The sequence below is a fragment of the Leucoraja erinacea genome, chromosome 28, assembly GCF_028641065.1.
Source record: "Leucoraja erinacea ecotype New England chromosome 28, Leri_hhj_1, whole genome shotgun sequence".
Lineage (NCBI taxonomy): Eukaryota > Metazoa > Chordata > Chondrichthyes > Rajiformes > Rajidae > Leucoraja > Leucoraja erinaceus.
The window spans coordinates 14,706,674-14,730,629 of NC_073404.1; the positions used below are offsets into that span (position 1 = coordinate 14,706,674).

General features: G+C 45.4%; 1 protein-coding gene across 1 annotated transcript in view; it reads right to left on the reverse strand.

Annotated features, from left to right (window-relative positions):
* atp2a3 (ATPase sarcoplasmic/endoplasmic reticulum Ca2+ transporting 3) overlaps nucleotides 1–23,956 on the reverse strand; it is a 129,556-nt gene that overhangs the window by 71,042 nt on the left and 34,558 nt on the right. The window contains exons 4-5 of the mRNA XM_055657834.1: nucleotides 10,229–10,330; nucleotides 4,191–4,329 (exon numbers count right to left, since the gene is read on the reverse strand). Of these exons, the coding sequence (XP_055513809.1) occupies nucleotides 4,191–4,329; nucleotides 10,229–10,330 (241 nt within the window). The remainder of the gene's footprint in view (nucleotides 1–4,190; nucleotides 4,330–10,228; nucleotides 10,331–23,956) is intronic.

Here is a 23,956-nt window from a genome sequence, read left to right on the forward strand (position 1 = left end):
CTTAGCGATGAGAATAACATAATGATTATAAACCAGGGATGGAGGAGGAACATTGAGTAAAAACCACCAGGGCTGTTTAAAACAACAGGTGGACAATGCAAGGTGGACATGAATGGTGGATCGGTCACTTAGAAGTGCCAAGGGTGTAAATAAACACGGCACCTTTGAGGCTTGATAATTAAACCATTAAAAATGTTTAACTGGCAGGTACACAAAGATCATAAGGTGCAATAAAGTTAGATAGCATTTAAGAGCAGGGAGCCAATTAATTTATCTCACAGATTTTCCCCAGGCATGAATGGGATTGTTTAGGTGTTACATACACTAAAGGCACGCCTCACTTTCACCTACCCTGCATGGAGTTCCCCATTGTCCAGGGAAGCTGCTCATTTACATCCTGCTGCTTGCATCAGCACTTCTACAAAGGTGCAGGGACACCCACTTTAGTTCAGGTTTTCTCGGCTCAGTCCCAAGTGCCATAGACACACTAGTCAAACCTGCTTTGGTTTCGGTGTTGGAGCCTTTGATGCTCTGCTCACATCAAAGCTGGAGCAGGCCCAGAAAGTCAAATCCAACATGATGGAGAGAGGTAGCCACTTCCCAGAGTAACGTCTTGGGTTGAAGTCCTACTCCATGGGTTCCAAGCACCTAATCTTGGACAATTGGCTCTCCTCCACTTCTCATACCAATTCAGGCCTCAGGGTGAGTACTGGTAGCAATATTCCCCTTACCCACTCCACCCAGACAAAGGCCTGATCACTGCCCCCATCCTTGATCCAGCCTTGCCCCCTAGCCCGGGCGTAGGACCCATCCACCACTCCTGGCCGCATCCCTCAAGTACCTGCTCACCCCCAGGCCCCCATCATGTCTGCCACCATCGTGCCAGGAAAGTCTCTAACCTCCACCCACCCACCCTGCCCTTGCCCCAGTCCCTATGGAAACGCTCACATACATTGCAGGCTAGGACTCGCCGGTCATGCCCGTACATTGGAGCAGGATGCCTGAAAGATCACAATGAATTTATTCGACCAACACAATGAAGCAGAGACTGCCAATATTTTGCACAGGACTTAAACAAACAAATTGTCGTGAAGTAGGTGTGGCAGGTGAGGTGTTGCCAGTAAATATCCCTTCTCTCTCTCTCTCTCCACTTCCTCCTCATCTGCCAAGTTACTGGCTGGCTTGTTCCATTGACTTTTTAAATGCAGCTTTCAAGGCCAGAACCTCAGTACATCAACTCCCACTTACTCCCAGGCCTTGGGTCTAGAAAACCAAACTGCTAAAAATAGTGGATTGTACACAAAACACATTTTGTCTGCAGCAGTAGAATGGAACAAACAAGAGGCCCTGTCATTCTTTGCACACATTCTATTTCCATCTTAGTGGGTGCCAACTAATGCTGTGCAACATCTTCACAGACCGGTGACACGGTGGTGCATTAGTAGAGTTGCTGCCATTGACTTGGGTTCGATCCTGACAATGGGTGCTGCCTGTACAGAGTTCGTACATTCTCCCTGTGACTGTGTGGGTTTTCTCCGGGTGCTCCAGTTTCCTCCAACAGTCCAAATACGTACAGGTTTGTATGTTAATTGACTTTGGTAAAGATTGTAAATTGTCCCTATTTGTAGGATAGTGCTAGCTTATGAGGATCGCTGGTTGATGTGGTCTCGGTGGGCCGAAGGGCCTGTTTCCGCATTGTATAACTAAACCAAAGCAAACCACTGTTCACACACTAAACACGGCACTCAACATGGGTTCTGTCACGGTCTCTGAGCCACCTCAGGGTAGGAATATTTCAGACCAGTACAATTCTTGTTCTTGCGAGACAGGGATTAAAGAACAGCACAGGGCTACACTTGCTCGATCCTTCACTGAAGTAAAGGATGCTTGATGTAGATGGAACTGAGTGGTTGGTTAAGCAGGTCCTACGTCACCTACAGAAAGCCAAAATAAGTTATCCCTCTCTCTTCTTCGAGTAACAGAACCATCCTAGAGTCACACGGCACAAAAAAACAGGCCCTTCAGCCCATCGTTTGCAGACCAAATATTTTATTCTCTCGACAATCCTTACCCATTGCCTCCTTCAGGGAAGTACTTTTGCAGAAAGGCTTGAGAGACTGTAGCAGTGCTGGTGACTGATGCAAGGAGCGATGAATATAGGCAGAGTGAAACTCAACTGTTTATTCACAATATTGGGATTACAGTGACATTGTAATAATTCTAAACCATTATCTATTATTTTGGAAGCCTTCAGTAAAATTTCCAATTAGCTACAATACTCACTTTGTGAATCAACAGTTGAGCACTTTCTGTAATTAGTGCTCTGCAGCAAAATAATTACGGGATTGATTGCATCAAATGTGTAATAATAAAGTGAGCAGTTTCAAGACATTTAAATATTTGTTTTATCTTCTTGTTATGTTGATTCACTAATCCAGGAGCAGAATTGGTTACCCGAAACTGCTCTGGAAGAAAAGAAAGTTCTTCTTTTCAGCATTGAAGCCATAGAGAATGACAAGAGAAAGGCTATTTGCTTAATAGCATGTAACATGAGATTTTGGACATGTAGTGAGAATTTAAAAAAAAAAATTAGTTTCTGGGAATTTGAAATAACTACAGACGATGCTGGAAAAACTCGGGTCAGGCAGCATCAAAGGGAAGAGAAACAGTTAATGTTTCAGTTTCCAAGAAAATCAGTTGAGCTTTTCCAGCATTTTCTGTTTTATTTTTGGACACATATCCCAATGAAATCTGACCCCATGAGAAATTACACCAGGTCTCCATTAACCTGGATGTAAAATGCATTGGACCATAGCATTTGTGAATGTGATGAAATAATCAACGTGCACAATGCATATTCCGCAGAAATTACATGAAATTATTGCCATTTTACACCTGCATTAGCGCCGATCTTTGCACAAGCACAATGCAGGCAGCAGTTCTCCCCGTTGTTCAGAGTCCACCCTTCAGAGGTGAGCTCCGCAGATTTAAATGAAAGAAGGTTCTGAGGCCCTGGGTGCAGAAGGTGTACGAGCACCTGGAGAGGAACTCAGTTGTGAAAGGTGCTCTTTCAAGCTGAGATTCAGGAGGTACATAGAAACATAGAAATTAGGTGCAGGAGTAGGCCATTCGGCCCTTCGAGCCTGCACCGCCATTCAATATGATCATGGCTGATCATCCAACTCAGTATCCCGTACCTGCCTTCTCTCCATACCCCCTGATCCCCTTAGCCACAAGGGCCACATCTAACTCCCTCTTAAATATAGCCAATGAACTGGCCTCCACTACCCTCTGTGGCAGAGAGTTCCAGAGATTCACCATTCTCTGCGTGAAAAAAGTTCTTCTCATCTCGGTTTTAAAGGATTTCCCCTTTATCCTTAAGCTGTGACCCCTTGTCCTGGACTTCCCCAACATCGGGAACAATGAGTACCGTGAGCCCCGTCACAACTCACCTCCTCTGCTACTGAATATGCCATGTAAACCCGAAGAAGGGTCTCGACCCGAAACATCACCTATCCATGTTCTCCAGAGATGCTGCTTAACCTGCTGAGTTACTCCTGCACTTTCTGTCCTTTTGCCCAAAGGTACATTCCATTTTGGGTGGAATTGCAGTGGGAGGGGTGGGGGGGGGGGGGGGGGGGGGGGGGGGGGGGGGGGGAGAAAGAAGGAGTGCCCTGTGAACTCTGAACATTTGGCTAAATGCAATGAATATGGACCAAACCCAAGCAAATGGCATAATCTCAGATAGACATGATGGTCGGCAAGGTGGAGTTGGGCCTAAAGGCCTAATTGCTGTGCTGTAATACTCCATGACTCTTTGATAACCTCTAAGCCTTTTCTATCCATGTACCTGTTCCAATGTTTTTTAAACATTAAACATTCAAACTGTACCCTCCTCAACAGCTTCCTCTGGCAACTTGTTTCATGTACCCATCACCCTTCATTTGAAAACGTTGCCCTTCAGGTCCTCCATGACTCTGTAGTGACCATCTACAAGAGGAGCAGTATCACAGGACAAGGTGACAGCTCTGAGCACTTCCATCACAAGCTTTTAGTGGAATCAAAATGGCATATCCTAGAGTTGCATTAAAGTTCATCTACAGACAATGCATCCAGTTAATCCAGAGGACCAGATATTCACTGGCCGGAATGCATGTGATAAATCATCAGCAGTGGCAGAGTTCTCTTACCTGCGATTTCCACAATGTCTCCAGGCACAATGTCTCGAGCTTTGATTCTCTGCACAGCCTTCCGGTCCATGCGGTACACCTTGCCCATCTCGGGTTCATACTCTTTGAGTGCCTCGATGGCATTCTCTGCGTTCCTTTCCTAAAAATGTGCAGAGAGTCGTCACTGGCGGGCGGGTATCACCACAGTTTAATGAAGCAAAGCAAGAATTTCATTGGCCTATTAGGGACACATGACAATAAACTCACTTGAACCTGAACTTGAATCTTATCAGCGCAGCACTCACTCTAGCCTGCCGACACACGTGGAGATCCCTAATAATCCTGCATCTATTGGATCACTTTAAAGGACATTTCAGAGTCAGGCCCACTGATATCTCAACCACCTGGTTGAGCAAGTATCCCTGATCCCCCTAGGGCAGTTAAAGGAATATCAGCAACTGTGATGGCCCAAGGTAAGAGAATTCCTCCTTAAATTTCTACCACTAGGGCGGCACAGTCGTGTAGCGTTAGAGCTGACACCTTGCAGAGACAGAGAACCAGGTTCGATCCTGACTACAGATGCTGTGTGTGTACATTCTCCCCGTGACCTGCGTGGGTTTTCTTCAGTATCTCTGGTTTCCTCCCACACTCCAGTTGTATGGTTTTGTAGGTTAAATGGCTTGATAAAATTGTTAATCGGTGTGTGTGTATGTGTGTGTGTGTGTGTGTGTGTGTGTGTGTGTGTGTGTGTGTGTGTGTGTGTGTGTGTGTGTGTGTCAATGTTTGTGCATGGGGATCGCTGGTCAGCAAGGACTTGGTGCGCTGAAGGGCCTGTTTCTTCACTGCAACTCTGAACTAAACCAAACTTAAATTACAATTCTGAGCCTTTTTCTAAACCTCTCCATGTTAGTCACTCAATGCTTTGTTGCATAGTTTTAAGTACTGTCTAACCTGTGCCTATTTCTTTCCAATACTAAGAGAACCCCATTTTCTCCAATCTTTGCCAGAAGGTCAACCTTGGAAATGTTATTTGACACGTTGTGAAGTGCTCTCCATCTTTATGCCAGATGGAGTCAGACACACGCAGATCAACCACACAGCCAACTACACATCCATCCAAATGCAATACTGTACATGTTTGGCTTCAATTCGATTTTCAATTCCATTCCTGGAGATTAAAACAAATTATGGACACAGATTTTTTCTATTAAACGTATGAACTTCTTTTATGGCTTCTAACAACTCAATTATTTGTATCCCTGGTCCCTTTGGTCTGCAATTCCATTCAAACCCTGATTTGCCAAGGAGCACAAAATGCATTGCTTCGTATCATTTGCTTGAAGTCATTTACTATCTAATAAAACTTGCATAATGTCTTTGCATATTTTGCCACAATCCTCCAAACTATAACCATAATAGGACTTTGAAACTGTATTTCTAATCAAGTCTGTTTCTATAAATTGCCTACCTCCACCAATGTAAAGCACTTTGGCCAACGAGAGTCGTTTTTTAAATGTGCTATATAAATAAAAGTGACTTGACGTGACTTGACTATAGGCAGCATGGTGGCACAGCTGTGGAGTTGCTGCCTTGCAGCACCAAAGACATGGGCTTGACCCTGAGAATGGTTGCTGTTGGTACGGTGTTTGTATGTTCTCCCTGTGATTGCTTGGGTGATTTGATTCCCTCCCACATTCCTAGGTGCAGGTTTGTATGCTAATTGACTAAATTGTCCTTCGTGTGTAGGATAGAACTAGTCTGAAGAAGTGTCTCGACCCTAAACGTCGCCCACCCCTTCTATCCGGAGAAACTGCCTGTCCCGCTGAGTTACTCCAGCATATTGTATACGGGCGATGGTTGGTTGCTGTGGACTCGTCAGGCCAGAGGGCCTGTTTTGAGGCTGTATGTCTAAAACAGAAAACTAAAACTAAAACCTGCAGCAGTTGCAGGGCAAATCCTTATTGAATACCATTTCCACAAGTTCACATATCTCAGTAGTTAATCTTCATCAGAAGGAACAGAAGATAACACAATTTCTTGCTCCCTCTCTACTCTCAATCAAACCATGGAAAACCATTTATCCAACTTAGCACCAATATTGCTCAATACCAACACCGTACCAGGAAATCTCTGTTTGGAAAAGTTCATAATTGATCCAGAATCTGACATTTGGGGGAAGAGAAACCAAATTTTAACTGTCCTTCCCTGAAAATGTGCTTTCTGACTCCACGTGTAAATAATTGCCAAGTTATCTCTGTCACTTCTGGATTTCCCTATAAGAGGAAACAGCCTTTACTGTAACTATCTGCCCTAACTATTCCTTTTTCATGTTTATATAGCGTGAGATCGCTTTCAGTACCTCATGTACCATGTAAGCTCAAGTGAATACATACTAAGTTCGAACAATGGGTCTTTTCAATTTAATCCCTTCAATTCTCAGTTCCATTCTTATAATCATCTGAACCACAGCAGATCTATGTAGCTTTCTAGATAATGTTTGATAAGCTGCAATTGTTAACATTGCAGTTACGGGTGGTCGGGACTTATTGCAATACTCTAAATATGGTTCATCTTGATATTCCAGTTCCCCTGAGAACAAACTACCATTCCATGAGCACGTTCGTTAATGCTTTCCATCTGTTAACTAGCTTAAACCCTGAGACATAAACACTCATTTCTCTGCTCTCTACAATTCTCAGCATTAACAGCGCCTTCTGATTTATCTTTCTTGGACCTAGAATGAATTTCAATTATCATAGATTTGCCTTTGCTGTAATCTATGCCCCTTTGTAACTTTCTGTTCCTTTCTGAATAACCAAGTCTCCCAATTTAGTATCCAATTTGGATATATAACTCTATGATTCATCATGTGTAGGAAAAAAAACTGCAGATGGTGGTTTAAATCAAAGGTAAACACAAAATGCTGGAGTAACTCAGCGGGACAGGCAGCATCTCTGGAGAGAAGGAACTCCTATCTGTAATTGCAAACTCGCTTCCAAAACCTTGCACTTTCATTTCTACTAATAGTGATGACATCTGTAGACACTCCCTCATCCATCGCCTCAGTCATCCCAGAAGTGTGGCTGGGTAGACATGACCTTTCTTCCACACATCCCTTCTCTGACCAGATCAGGAGCCTAGTATATGCCAGATGCAGTAGGTCCCCCACCATTAATATTAAACCACTCTCCTCCCCGCTCAACCACTGATTCAATATATGATGTTTGAGTCATAGTAATCACCCTTCCTGTCCACACCGACCAACCTGCCCCATCTACTCTAGTCCCACCTGCCTGCTTTTGGACCATATGTCTCTAAAATGTTGCGATAGCACCTGCCTCAACCACCTCTTCTGGCAGCTAGTTCCATACACCCACCGCCCTTTGTGTAAAAAGTTACACCTCGGGTTCCCATTAAATCTGTGCTGTCTGTACGGAGTTTGTAAGTTCTCCCCGTGACCTGCGTGGATTTTCTCCGAGATCTTCGGTTTCCTCCTGCACTCCAAAGACGTACAGGTTTGTAGGTTAATTGGCTTGGGTTTGTATATTTGGTACAAGTGTAAATTGACCTTAGCGTGTGCTGGCTTCTGTTAACGTGCAGGGATCGCTGGTCGGTGCGGACTCGGTGAGCCAGTTTCCACACTGTATCTCTAAACTAAAGTAAACTTAATTTGGTGTTGTGAAAAACGTGGAAGATTCCTCAATGGTTCATTTCCATACGGTACAAGAATGGTGCCAGTTCTGGGGCAGTGAAACACCACTCCCCCCCCCCCCTCCGATTTAATGATCTGTGTGTTTGTGTACAGAGCAATTATTTAGGAACCAGTCCCCACCCTGACTTTGATGCAGCAATTTCTAAACATTTCAACATAGAAACGAGAGGTGCAGTTGCAGGATCAGATAAACGTTACCAACAAGTCTATTCAGCCCATGGTTCAATTCTAAAAATATGTTCCAGCCCAATGCCACCTCCCAGCACCGGGACTGAAGATCTGTAGCTCACAGATTTTCAAGTACATATCCAAGTACATTTTCAATGTGATGACGATTTCTCCCACCTTCTCAGACAGAGTTCTAGACACTTTTTGCCCTCTGGGTGTACGTTTCTTTCTCCTCAGCTCCCCTATAACCCCTCTCCTAATTAGCAGTTTTTGTTTCAAGAGAAAGTAACCTTATTCCAACTTCCCTCACATTAGGGTTTTCCAGTCCTGGCCACATCCCGTCTCCTCTGCACCAACTCCAATGCCATCGCTCCTTTCCTGTGATGACCAGTCGAGCTGTGGCCCAATCGGTGTGGCATGGTTACATTCAAAACTGTGGTGCATTGAAACGACTTCTCTCAAAGGTCAGTGCATCTGTGGGGTTCTCCGTCCCCCATGAATGTGGAGGCCACATCATTAGATGCATTTAAAGTGGAGGTAGATGAATATTTGAAAGTTCAAGGAATAGAGGCACAGAAGCCAGCGTGGATTATATCAAATGGCAAAGCTGGCTTGAAGGTCCTGACTGCCTTCTTCTATGTTCCTGTGCTCTTAATCTTGTGCATTTGCAATTTATCTCCCCAAGTACGAAACTATTTAGGTCTCCCTGTGCTCTTTCCCACTTCTGTCAATTTCATCCAATTCACGGTCAAATTCTGTTGCACATGCAAACTTCTTTATCTCTCCCTGTGCATCAGTCTAAATGATTTATATACAATATACAATTAAAAGCAAATGACTAAATACTGAGCTCTGTGGAACTCTACTGATAAAGGCTTTCCTATCACAAAAACACATGTTAACCACTTCCGTTTCCGCCCACTGGGCCAATTTACGATCCAGTCTCTCGGAGATCCTTGAGTTTGTATATGTTTGCCCAGTCTGCTACGTGGGGCCTTGCCAGGTTCGGCAAAAAATTCACCAGCCCCTTCAATCCTCCTTGCTACTTCCTCACAGAATTCACGTCATTAGGCCGACGCAACCTTCCCTTAACAAGCCTATGCCCATTGTCCCAAATTAATCGGCATCTTCCCAAATGAAGGTCCGCACTGACCATTAGAACTGATCCAATAACTTTCCCACCACTGAAGTTATAATTACTCAGATCATCACCCTCTTACACAACAGCACCATTCTAGCGAGCAGTCCTCCTACACCATCCTGTCATTGGGGAGATTGAGGAAATGGAGCACAGAGCCTCTTCTGCTTCCTTCAATTCCCCGTTTCATGAGATGTATCTATGTTCTAAAATGCTACATCTCTTAATACTTCCTTTTTCACAAAGTTTATCCTGTTCAATGTTTTACACTCACATCCTCCTTAACTCCAACTTTAATCTTTGTCTCTACTTTTGTAAAGAGTGCAGTGCTCATTCAGAACTCTCTGCACATTCTCTACCTCCATACGCAGGGCATGCTTTTGGTCCCTAATCTTTGGCCCCCTCGCTTTCCTTCCTTGTCCTCTTGTTCTGCGTGCACCGACCGACACAACATTTGTGGATTTTGTGAGATATCATCTGTGTTTTATCATCTCCTTTGACTGTCCCTCCCTTCTAGGCTTTCACTTTCAATGTCTCAAGGCCTGGTAGAGGATAGGTTGCTGCTCATGATTATTGCTGATTAGGCTATTTGTGAGGAGTGACAGATTGAGGGTCCCACCACCAACATTCATTTATAAAGCACAGCATCCAAGCCGAGTTCAGCACCGTTGCTGCTTCACAGTGCCCGAGACCCAGGTTTGATCCTAAATACGGGTGATGTCTGTACGGAGTTTGCACGTTCTCCCTGTGACCGCTGGGTTTTATCCGGATGCTCCAGTTTATTCCCACATTCCAAAGACGTGAAGGTTTGCAGGTTAATTGGCTTCTGTAAATTATCCCTAGTGTGTGGGATAGTACTAGTGCGCAGGCGATCGTTGGTCCGTGTGGACTCAGTGGGTTGAAGGGCCTGTTTCCACACTGTATCTCGACACTAAACCTGCTGGGATATATAACCAGGTGTGGATGGAGAGGCACGATGGGTTGGGTAGGGGGAAATAAAACCAAAGATGGGTGAATAATGTTGTAACATAGAGTGCTTACCTGCCAAACGCCAACTAGAGCATTCACTATCAGGATTAGGAGGATCACAAAGGGTTCCACGAATGCCGTGATGGTTTTCTCATCCTCAAACCAAGCCAAGACCTGGAATACAAAAGTAGCCATGAGTCCCCGATATCTTCTCAGATGCAGCATTTCTCCCACAGGATTAGCCAGGCCAGGCCCCAGGGACAAACCAGTGCACCAAAGAGTTCATTGCCATGACTTACCTGACCACCCTTCTCGGGCTGTAGTCCACCCTTCCCTAGAGCTGACAGTCCACACAATCCTGGCAACGGGACTGGACCCAAAATATTAACTCCATTTCACTTTCCACAGATACTGCTTATGCTACTGAGTATTTCCAGCACTTCTTGGTTTTTTTTTTTAAGATACAGATTCTTTAACATACTCACAATTTGTATGCCCCTGTCCCACTTAGGAAACCTGAACGGAAACCTCTGGAGACTTTGCGCTCCACCCAAGGTATCCGTGCGGTTCCCGGAGGCTTTTGTCAGTCTCCCTATCTGCTTCCACTACCTGCAACCTCTGGCAATCACCTGCAACCTCCGGGAACCGCACGGAAACCTTGGGTGGGGCGCAAAGTCTCCAGTGGTTTCCGTTCAGGTTTCTTAAGTGGGACAGGGGCATCAAAAGCCATTCCAATGAATAGTAAAGATTAGAATGATAGGATCTCGACCTTAAACGTCACCTAATCCTTTTCTCCAGAGATGCTGCCTGACACGCTGAGTTTTGTGTCTATCTTCAGTGTAGATTCAAATGATCGTGAACAGAATAAGCTGCCTAACCCTAAATTGAATCCCCAGGGGGGCTCACTTTTCTTGCCCCTGTTCAACCACAAAATCCAATCACCGATGCAAGGGTCTGGTAATGGAATCGTGCAGAATCAACAGCGAGGGAAACGGTTAAATAATCCAGTATGAATGAAGAACCATCAGCTTCTTCTGGGTCAGCGCAGTGGCACAGCAGTAGAGTTGCTGCTTTACAGTGAGAGTGACCTGGGTTGGATGCTGTCTACGGGTGCCGTCTGTACGAGGTTTGTAGGCTCTCCCCGTGAGTTTTATCTGAGATAGAAACATAGAAAGTAGGCCACTTAGCCCATCGAACCAGCACCGTCATTCAATATGATCATGGCTGATCATCTAAAATCAGTACCCAGTTCCTGCTTTTCCCCCCCCATATCTCCTGATTCTTTTAGCCCCAAGGGCTAAATCGAACTCTCTCTTGAAAACATCCAATGAATTTGCCTCCACTGCCCTCAGTGGAACAGAATCCCACAGATTCACAACTCTCTGGGGGGAAAGGTTTGGAGGCTGAGCAGTGGCCAATGGAGGCAAGGGATGTTACACTCACAGGCCAATGTGCAATGTGCCTGCAATGAGGTGTGGTGGAGGGAGCTGCAGGCCCTGTTGCAGCCTGGGGCTCAGTTTGCACCCGGAACAGACGCGGTCTGCAGCAGCGCTAAGCTGATCAATACATCGCCGGGCCAGGACAATCCCTGCAACTACAACCCAGTGCTGCTGCTGGGACAATGGGCCTTTATGGCCAAGTTAAGATGCAAACATATTTGACAAATCTGAACTTGAAGGGTACAGGACGTCGCTAGAAACACAGGAACTCGTGTACAGTTTGTGTGTCATCTACTATCTTATACTCTTGCACGCGAGTATGATTGTGCCTAATGTATAGTAAGATTGGTACTGAACTGCATATTTTTAAGAAAAATCGCTATGCCTAGGTACAAGTGACAATGAAGTACATTGAACCATTGACCAATTGCGTTTGAGGTGGTGGTGATGAGCCGACACCTCTGCTGCAGTTTAAATTCCACAGAATGAGTCACTGAACAGGAACAGCTCAACAAATAGCAGGTCTTTGGGTTTTCAGGTTCAGCGCTGACTACCTGCAAGAACAATGCAGCTGCAGCCACCACCCTCCCCTTTCGAAACAAGATGTGCAACATATTTTTCCTCCAGGTGATGATACAGTAATCCTAAAGACACCACAATACACTCTAGGTGAGAACCACTCACAGCATCAAGCAGTTTTTTTCCCTCATCTTGCTCACCAATGATCAAGGTAAATGAGATAGCTTAACCATCCAGCCTGCAACAGCACTCCTGGTCGGCACCATCCAGAACCGCCTGCCCATTTCATTACATTCCCTCCACCATCAGTGCAACGTGGCTGCGGTACGTGTTACCCTTAACGTGCACTGTAGGTGCTCCCCAGGCTCCTGACTGCACTTCACACATAGAGCCATGACTTCCAAAAATGAGCACAGTAGGTTCTTGGGAACACCATTGCCTGCTCGTTCCTGCTCAATTCTAATCCCCTTGTGAATACCCGTTGAGTGTCTCCAACATTTTTGGTTTGGATTTCACATTTCCCACCATGTGAAATTTTTGATTTGATTTTGCCTCTGCCTGCCAACGGTTGGGTAGAAACTGAATGCACAGCTATGAACCCCAGGCTTTGCCTGACGTGGCACTCTCTGGAGATGTGCATGTGCATTCATCAGCGTTTGAGCCAAGTTATTCTTCTTATTTCTGTGCTTGGGTCCTTGTTGGCCTTGATCCAACATTAATTCCATGAAAGGCGTGAAGTAACCAGTCTGAGCAAGAGCAGACCTTGCTCAACAACATTCTTTACCTTTATCAGTGAGGTCAAGATAACTACAGGTTCATGCCCCTTTACCTCATTAACTTGATGCTCAGTGAAGTTCTGTCCATCTAGTTATTTTGCTTTACTCTGCTCTTACATTCCCAAAATCCATATCGTCAGTGTCAATATTTCCACCCAGCACGCAACAAATAGAAATCAGCTAAAGATACAACAGTACACAAACATTGTAGCCATTGGGTGGGCCCTGCAAGGATTCAGGCACTTTTATTGCATCCACATGTTCCCATATAGGATAGAACTAGTGTACCAGTGATTGCTGGTCAGTGTAGACTAGGTGGGCTGAAGGGCCTGTGTCCAAGTTGTTTCTAAACCTAATCTATAACTGTATCTATACTAAAACGTTAGTGAATTCAGTGGTGGGGAGAGGGGGCTGTCTGGTATAAACTGATATTCTTGCAGAAGGGGGGGGGAAATGTAGCAAAGATTTACTCGACTCCTCCCCAGGATGGTGAGTCTATCAGAAAATAAATGCTACATAAAATTAAGAGGGTTATAGGTAGAGTAGACTGCAGGAATATTTTCCCCTCGCTAGGAGTGAATTAAACTAGAGGCATAGATTTAGGGCAAGGGAGATGACATTTTGAGGGGACCATTATCACCTAGAAATTGGCAAGTAGCTGGAATGCATTGGCTGAAAGAGTGGTAGACACAGAATTACTGACAGGATTTAACCAGTGTTTGGACGGGCACTTGAATTGCCTCGGCATAGAAAGCTTACAGACCAAGTGTTGGAAGATAGGTTAAGTAATGGATGGATGCCCAGTGATCAGCATGGAAGAGTTGGGCTGATTGGCCTGTTCCCATACCACACTGACTCTATTCACTAGAGACTTAAAAAATGAAAGGCGACTCGTGAAACTTCCAAAATCCTTATGGCACTTCCCTTGCCAGGGGAGTCTGGACCCTGGGATCATGGTCCCAGAATAATGGGTAGGCCATTTGAGACAGTTAAGCAGCTATTCTTCTCTCGGAGGCTGGCGAAACTTAGGAATTCTCTTCACTGCAAGGGCCTGAAGGCTCAGATATTGATCATGGTCAAAACAGAGACTGGTAGATCACGTGTACTGAGGGAATGGAGGGATAAGGAGATAAGTCAGGGAAAGAAGTGTCGGAGGTAGGTAGTCAGATGGAAGTGTGTTGAATGGCACAGCAGGCCATAGATTTACTGCCCCAGATCGGAGAGCCCCCTCTCCTCAACACAGAATTCACTAACGTTTTAGTATAGATACAGTTTTAGATACAGCTTGGACACAGGCCCTTCAGCCCACCGAGTCTACACTGACCAGCAATCACTGGTACACTAGTTCTATCCTACATGGGAACATGTGGATGTAATACAAGTGCCTGAATCCTTGCTGGGCCCACCCAATGGCTACAATGTTTATGTACTATTGTATCTTTAGCTGATTTCTATTTGTTGCGCGCTGGGAGAAAATATTGACACTGACAACATGAATTTTGGAAATGCAAAAGCAGAGTAAAACAAAATAACAACTGGATGGACAAAACTTCATTGAGCATCTAGTTAATGGGGTAAAAGAGTATGAACCTGGTTTTGAACTCTCCACATGCATGAACGGATATGGTTGCAACAGGGTTTTATACTGGACAAGACTGCCCCACACTGAGGGTCACACTATACTCTAGCCCACGCTATCCCCACATCCTGCAATGTGTTAAGAATTTGGTGTTACCACCTGTAAATCAAACCAATGTCCAACACAATGAGTTTAGAAGGACAAGGGGGGAACCTCATTCATACCAAATAGTGAAAGGCTTGGATAGAGTAGATGTGGAGAAGATGTTTCCACTGGTGGGGAAGTCTAGGACCAGAGGCCCTAGCAACAGAATAGAAGGATGTACCTTTAGAAATGAGATGAAGGAATTTCTTTGGTCAGAAGGTGGTGAATCTGGGGAATTCATTGCCACTGAAGGCTGCAGAGGCCAAGTCAATGGATATTTTTAAGGTGGAGATTGATAGATTCTTGATTAGAACGGGTGTGAGGGGTTATGGGGAGAAGGCAGGAGAATGGGGTTGCGAGGGAAGAAAGATTAGTCATGATTGAATGGCGGAGTAGACGTGATGGGCCGAATGGCCTAATTCAGCTCCCATAACGTATGAACATGAATACACCCCTCACCCAGCCCCAGCTAAATGCCACATGCCCTCCCTCCCCCCTTAACAGTCAGAGGTAGAAGGTTGATTCCTTCTCCAGGCTACATGGAGCTGGTGAATGGACAGTCAAGGAAGAGGAAGAGAGGTCTGGAGCACGCAACAATCGCAGAGAACGTGTGCCGAGGAGGAATGTTCCCAGCCCAAAGCTCAGAACAGGTTCGGGAGAGTTGCCAAACTCTGAGCTCACACAGGCCGAAGATAAAACCAAGGCAAACAATCAGCCACAGGCAGGCTCCGTCCGGGTAAACAGGATTTCCTCAACTTGGCTCAAAATTTAAAAGATCACTCGCAATCGGCCACTTTGCCCAATGATGTTTACTGCCCCGTCTGATGCCCTGACCGCAGGATTCGACGGTTCGGCTGGGCCCGTGGTGGGTTTACCCCAGCTGGCAGTGAGCCCCACCAAATGCCTCCGCCTCAGCTTCCACAGATGCCACAATAGCTGCGTATTTGCATGTTGCTTCATTTCGCGCCTTAATTTGCATAAAGGCAAAGTCACGCAACCGAAAAATATCCACATCGTCACGGCAACCAAAGGCTGCTTTTTCACTCTCTGAAAACCAGCTCTCCCCCTGTGCGGGGCTGCACACACTCCCCATTCCTCTCCCTTCCCACTGCACCCCACCTCCCTCCTCCTGCAACTACTCCCAGCTAGCAGTCAAACAAATGACACAACTAGGAAGAAACGCATGCACTTTTGATCAAAGGCAAACATACCGTGCTTTTCATCAATTTGCTGCTCAGTTTGTTTAACAAATCCTACCCCGAGCAGAACTTGAACTTAGACGTTCAACACGTTTTATTTCAACAGCTTGAGACGTCTCCTAAGCCAGTGAATGATTTCAGCTGAGAAACTTCAGACTCGCTCTGCATGTAAGCAGACTTCTTACTGCAGTGTCTTAGCTGAGTAACTGCAAGAGTAAGTTAAACTGGCCTCACACACAGTGGACACAGAGGGATAATGGCCAACGGCTGACAGGCCAAACAATAGTAGAAATATGCAACACACCCCACAAAAGGTTACCAGTCCCACTTACATACTGGTTTTCAAACCAGTCTCAACCTCACCCATTATATTTAAAAAAACGTACTTGAACTTCATTTTAATGCCAATATCCAATAGAGATTATGCTAACTCATACAGCTCAGCTGCCTCCTACTAAGCATGTATATCTATGTAAATAGACCAGGCTGCTTTGTGGGACTGTGTGGGGAGGGAGAACATGAAACAAGAGTGACAATACCCCCTCTTCTTCCCTCCCTCTGCCCTCTCCTAATGTTAAAACTTTCATACCCCAGCTATTCAGTCCAGCGGAGGGATCATGACCCAAAATGCAATGGTCCATTCCCCTCCACAGATGCTGCCTGACCCACTGGAGCTCTTCCAGTGGTGGATTTATTGTAAACTCCAGTTTTCAACATTTGCTGACATGTGTCTCTATTTCCCACCATTGCTAGGCCTGAACCCCCTCAGTGCTGGGGTCACCCAGTGACGGCGATTACAAAAAGTGGTGGACACTGACCAGTCAACCACAGGCACTGACCTCCCCACCATCTCAGGGACCTCCACACCATTGGAGGTGCTGTCTCAAAAAGGCATCCAGTATCATCAAGGACCCACACCACCCTGGCCGCATCGGGAAGGTGGTATAGGAGTCTGAAAACTAACATCAAGCCATCAAGCCACTGAACACTATGAACTCCACCTAAACTCCAAACAGCCTAGGTTGTAATAGGGACTCGAGTACTGTTTTGTTTTGCACTATGTTCAAACTTATTAAATTATTTCTTTGTTTGTTTCGAAATCTGTTGTGTTGCTGCAAGTAAGAATTTCATTTTTCCGTTTCAGTATACATGACGATAAAACACTCTTAACATGTTTTGGTTTAGCTTTCCAATCAACAATCTACAATCTCATCTCAATCACAACATCAGGGCAAAACACACAAAACATCTAAAGAGGCCTGGCCAATCTTTGAATGCGATTTCAACACTGGCTCAAAGGGTGTGTCGGGGAGGGGGAATCCCAGCTTAACAACAAGAAGAAAAAAACAAGCAAGCAACTTGGGGAAGTTCAACTCTTAGCTCAGAGAATTGAAGATAGCTATCATCTACTAACCCCTCCCCAGCCAAAATGGCGGCATCATGAAATGACAAATGCACTGTGCAGTGAAGGAGAGATTAAGCAGTCACCTCAAGCACAAAAACCACAGTCAAATCCACTTCTACCCCATGAACATGAACGATTACCTTCAAGGTTCCCTCCTGGTTTCACATCACCTTCACTTGAACCTGGAACACTAAACCTAACCAGTGGATGATCTTCTCCAAACGGTTCCTCAAATGAGCTTCCCCACTACAGTGGGTCAAGGCAGTTCACTACCCCCTTGTCAAGGTACAACAGTTTTGAGCAATAACCAGAAATGCCCACATCTCCAGGAACAATGTTGGAAGGGACGTTCTTTAACATTCACCAAGAGAAAATATATTGGACAACGGTATCCTCCAAGGTAGAATCGGCAAGGCCACTGCTTCCCAACGGACAAAATGCTCTGCAAAGAATTCGACCCTGAGAAAATACTTGGGGACTGAATTTCAAACAAGATAATGAACATCAATTTAACAAATGACTTTGAAACTCCAGATGGTTACGACAAGGATTAGCAAATTCCTCCTGTGAAGCTGCACATTATAACAGACTTAAACAAAGCATCCATATTACATCAAACCTTAAACTGTAAAATCTAGTCATGCTCACTAGGGAGACTGCCTTCTGAAGGAGGACACAGAATCCAGAACCTTATGTTTAGTTTAGCTGAGAGATGCAGCGTGGAAACGGGCCCTTCGGTCCACCGAGTCCTCACCACCCAGCTATCCCTGCACACTTACACAACCCTACACACACCAGGGACAATTTATAATGATACCATGCCAATTATCCTACAAACCAGTGTGTCTTTGGAGTCTGGGCGGAAATAGGAGATCCCGGAAACAATGCACGCTGGTCACGGGGAGAACGTACAAACTCCATACAGACAGCGGTCGCAGTCAGGATCGAACCCGGGTCTCTGGCGCCATAAGGCAGCAACTGCACCACTGCTCCATCATTCCGCCCTTTAACGGTTTTACAGTTTAATGGTTAAAGTACTGTCAAATGCAGCTGAAATGGACAAATTGTTGGCCATTCAGCCCCCAGCCTGTTCTACCCTTTAATAACATCACAGCTGATCTGACTGGAACCCCAATTCCACATTCCCATTATCATGCAGAAATCTTAGTCATAAGTCCTTTCTCACTCTTCAAACTTAGCCTGTCCAACCTTCCTCCATGGGACAACATTCCCTTTCCATATTTTGGCCTGGCAAACATTCTCTGAACTTTTTTCCACCCTTCAGTAACCATCTTAAATATGGAGATCAACGTTGTACACAGCATTCCCAATCTAGTCTCACTAATGACCTCTACAAATGAAGCATGACTTCACACCCTCTTTATGCTGTTCCCCGATAAACTATGAACTCTGGTGAGCTTTCCCAATTACATCCTGTACCCATAGATTGGCCCCTCTGCGAATCATACACTTAGACACCCAGATCTCTCAACTTTAGAGTTAATTTTTTTAAGGTTTGTCTGTCAAAATGGACAATTACACATTTTCCCGACGCTGCACTCCATTTACCAGATCTTTGACCACTCACCTAACCCCACTAACGTCCTTTTGCAACCTCATGCTCTTTTCACAACTGATCGTCTACCTGTATTTGTCATCAGCAAATTCAGCAATAATATCTTCTGCTGTTTTCTGGTTGCCAGTCAGTCTTCCAAATGCTATTCCATGCACTATGAGCCCTTCCTATTTCCTAGTGGTTTAGATGCAGCACTATACCAAATTCTATCTGGAATCCTTAGCACGAGCACCCATTTCCCCTTTGTCCACTGCATGCTACTTCTTCAAATAACTCCTACAGTGCAGATAGGATTTCCCTTTCACAAAACAATGCTGACTTTGTCCTGCTGCACCTTTCATTAGAGCTTCTAACATTCTCCACCTGACTGACGTTGAGCTAATTGGATAGGAACACTTATTAAATGAAGGCATGGGAGAACTCCAGCAAGCATCAGTAAGCCTGTTTCATCCACTACACGGACAGTGTCAGCATTCTCGGAGCAAGAGTGCATTTCACATTGGTGGCAGGAGCAACAATGAGCGGGACATTACTAATTATAGTAGAGAAGGCAACCTCCAGGTTAGGTCTCAGATTGCACTGCCACTCTACAATGTCGGTGTGTAATTGCTCTCAGTGCCCTTGGACAAGGGGAAAAAAAAGCTATTGTGACAAGTCGATGCACCTAGTAGTCAATGCCCACAGAGTGGATGTGGAGGGGATGTTTTCACTAGTGGAAGAGTCTAGGACTTGAATTAAGGATGCTCTTTAAGGAAGGCGACGAGGAGAAATATATTTAGTCAAACGGTGGTGAATCTGCGGGATTCTTTGCTACAGAAAGCTGTGGAGGCCGGCAGTGGATATTTTTAAGGGAGTGATAGATTATTGATTAGTACGGTGTCAGTGATTATGGGGAAAATGCAGGATGGGGTTGGGAGGGAGAGATAGATCAGCCATGATTGAATGGCGGAGTAGACTTGATGGGCTGAATGTCCTAATTCTACTGCCCCTTATGACATTACATCGATATCACTCATTCTGTGCGGGGAACAGGCAGGAAATGAATGTGCAACTGCTTGGGCTCTGACTTAGCCAAAATATTTTCCAGTGCAAGAGGTGTCTGTCAAAGAGGCAGCGTTACCGCAAGGAGTTTCTTGCAGGTTTGTTGACAGGAAGTGAATAGAGTAGTGACAGCAACAGTGAGCTGATAAAGAAACACCGAGGGGAGAGCATGCACAAAGCTGCCTATTTGTACACAGATGCACCCAATATCAGACGTCAATCACCAATCAGTCCTTCTGGGGGGTGGATTGGGGGAGGGGGGGGAGGGGAGGAAGGGGAATGAGGAGAGGGCGGTGGCAGCGTAAAAAACAAGACTTAACAGATGGTGGATCTCGCTCTCAGAAATAACTCGAGTGAAGGCAGCGAAGGCAGAATGCGAGCAGTGCAGGCAATGCCCAATGATCTGCTATCGCACCTCCCTATCTAGAGACTACAGCTGCATCAAGTAATTAACAGAAGTGAAAGATAACAATAGCATTTACTGTGCAGAAGTGCCGCCTCTGGGCTCTTGAATTTTACAATGCTAAACGAGTCAACCCTCTTTTTTTGGACATGTGTTTACCCAAATTAAAATGATCGCTATCACGGCGCAAGAAGGCAACGTTGTGACCTCCACCAGGTCTGCCAGGCACCGTTACCAGCTTAACCGGTGAAGGGTCCAGGCATGAAACATTGGACATCTATTTCCTCCACAGATGCTGCCTGATCTGCTGAGGTCCTCGAACACTGTTCTTTGCTCGTGCTTCCAGCATCTGCAGAATCTGGTGTCACGATTACTGACAGTGTTACAGCAAGGCTAGCTGAACAAATGAGAAATCTATTATGAGGCCCAGTCTCGGATCATAGCTGGCATCTAAACCCTCCACAACCAAAGAGCTGGTGGTCACGTTTAATTGGGCTTGCATGAAGGCTCCCAATTTCTGACCTGAGGCAGGCCCAGTAGGCTGGAGAACTATCAAGATGCCACAGAAAATCCAAAGTGCTGGAAATGCTCCAATTTAGGATGGTTACAGCTAAAGCACAGACTGATCCTCCCTGCTCCTTGGGTGTGGCCAAAGCTGCCACGTATTAACCACAGTGTTTGATCCATCACAGCAGAGAAGGGAAGGGTGGGAAATGAGATGGGGTAGGGAAGAGGAGGACAACATTAATTCAGTAACAAGATGGGAGAAGGGTTGCACTTAAATATCAGTCAGGGGGAGGAACAAAAGGAATAACCATGAATCAGGCTTAGTAATGGAGGTATTAGTTGCTTGCTAACAATGGTGGTGTGGTCCCTGTGCACTGCCCTGCAGGTTAAGAACATAAATACAGGAGGGTCACTAAACAATCAAATCAATTATTTGCCACGGGTGTGGTGGGGATATGGAAGGGACTGCCACGTGGAACAGTTGAATCAGAGAGCACTTATGTATTCATGGGGAAGCTTGACATACAATGATTGATACAATGATTGAGTTACAAAAGAGAGTGTACACACAGGTAACCTAGGCGAGGCACCTCACTAAATATAATCACCAGCTGGGGAACTATTCTGTTTGATCTCTACAACTATGCCTTCAATGTGTACTGGAATTATTGACTCATATCGCCAATGCACTGGGTGGGACAATGAGAGGTGAGCAAGGCTGAAGTGGGGTGGCAAGATAGAAATGGGTTGAATGCTTTCCAGGGCATCCATCGCCTGCCATCTGGTGATAATTTGTTTCTTAAAGGGATAGATGGTCACTTCACCAGGACCTCATGCTCCACAGATCCCAAGTTCATAAGCTATAGGAGCAGAGTTGGGCCATTCAGCCCATCATGTCTACTCCACCATACAATCATGGCTGATCTATCTTTCCCTCTTAACCCCGTCCTCCCCATAACCCCTGGCACCTGCACTAATCACACTGGTCAAAGAAAAAAGCATCCTGAAGTCAACAGCAAACCTTCCTGAAGGAAAATGTGTTCTTTGCATACCCGCAGCTCCCATGCAGAGTATTGCAGCTTTCAATCTGCAATGACAGGCAATGCTGTAAATGCTGCTGTATTTGGTAAGTCCCCCTCTGACCCATCAGTAAATGCATGGTTACCAATTGCCAGCCAAGAGCTAGAGCTGCTGATGCTACTTCCTTCATTGGTGCCTTTGACTTGGAGGAATTTAAATCAGCAGAGCGGAGTTTCTGACAAGGAACTATTCAGCAACTCCACATGGGAGGGGGAGGGAAAGGGTACAAGCACGTCATGGTCAAACAGCCAACCAATGTCAACGACTTAGGATCCATCATGAAACTCACTTGGACAGCTTTCACAATCTTTTATTGACTCACCCAGAACCAGTCAGCAGCTTGAAGGGGACAACTCCTAGGCGAGGGAAACCAGTGTGTCAACATGTGCTCATTTCACACAACTCCGCCTAGTGTCTCTCTTTGGCTTTCCATTGCTTTCCTTACTTTGACAGCTTTCACTTGATGGAAGGTGCTATTCATCTCACTTCATTTTGGCCAAAGAGTTTCATATTCCATCAGTCGGTGGTGTCTCCTGATTTCCCCGATGGATTTATTTATAGCGTCACTTCCCCGCACTCTCTTAAAATTTTCAAATCCCTTTGTAACTACTATCCTAGATCAAATCACCCCTGGTCTTTTATCTGCTGGGAACATCCTTGAACTGTTCAGTGTTTGTTGGTTACAATCCCGCTGTTTTGGGATTATCTATGCCAATGTCTTCAAACAGGAGAGAAGAGCCACAACATTGTGGGCTCTTTGGCCATCGGTTCTGGCTGCGATTTGTTCTGTGCCTTTTCATACCTTTTGTATCCCTCTCCCTGACCCTTAATCTCGACCCGAAACATCACCTATTCCTTTTCTCCAGAGATGCTGCCTGACCCTCTGAGTTACTCCAGCACTTTGTGTCTATCTACTAGTAATCAGATCTGGTCATCAATGGTATTCTGGGGAAGAAAGATTAGCACCCAGCAGATTCCATGTAGGGGTCAGTGAGAGGGTGTGCAATGAAGCTAGGAGATTACCCAGTGGAAGGAGGGGGGGGGGGGGGGGGGGGAAGGGAAGAAGGGGTCATGCCAACTCATCACAGCCCGAGACTCTGACCCACAACAGGTTCGCAGGAAGTGACCCATCAGTTCCAATTATTAGATGCCGAGAAATAGTGAACAGTGTATCATTCCTCCGAGATGAAGGATTCATGTGGCTTGCCCAATGTTCTGGCGAGGTACAAGTGCAGCACACAGAACCACACAGCCAGTGAACAGTCATTTGATTGCAGCAGAGTCATCCTTTGGCCCAATTGCAAGCATCACTGGCAGAGAGTGAATGAGGATTGAGTGGCATGCTAGCTGGGTTAGAGATAATTACCATTGCGGGCGGTAGTTTGATTGAAAATAAAGAGAGTTTTCTAAATAACTTCATTGCATAATTGATTTCAGGACCCCTGAAGGCACAAGCTTAGAATCGAACAGAAGGGAGTAGAAGTGAGAAGTTAACAAATAGGAATGAGAGAGTGCATCAGTGTACGGCAGTCACCATGAACTGCTTTGAAAGACTGGTGATAGCGACATTAACTCCAGCCTTCCAGCCAGACTTTGCTTCCCGTCGCAGTGGTCCACAGCAAACACTATCTCCCTGACCCTAAACTCATCTCTGGAACATGTTGACAACGAGGACTCCGATGTTAGATTCCTATTTATTGACTATAGCTCTCCTTCAATGCCAACCAAACTCATCTCCAAACTCTGCAAACTACCCCCTCTGCTACTGGATCTTTGACTTTGACAAACCTCAGTGAAGATCGGAGACAACACTTCCTCCACAATAACTCTCAACACTGGCGCCCTGCAAGGATGCATTCTCAGCCCCCACTTCACACTCACCACCATACAGCCAAATACAGCTCTAATTCTATCTGCAAGTTTGTAGATATCATCACTGTGGTGGATCGAATCTCAAACAATGATGAAATGGAGTAGAGGAAGGAGATAGAGAACTTAGTGACATGATGTCAGGCCAACAACCTCGTGTTAGGCTTCTGAATGGCTCTACCATAAGCTAGGGTACTGTTTGATTCACCTCTATTGAAAACATTGGACTCTGTCTAAGGAACTGTCAGGCAACAATGTTGAAA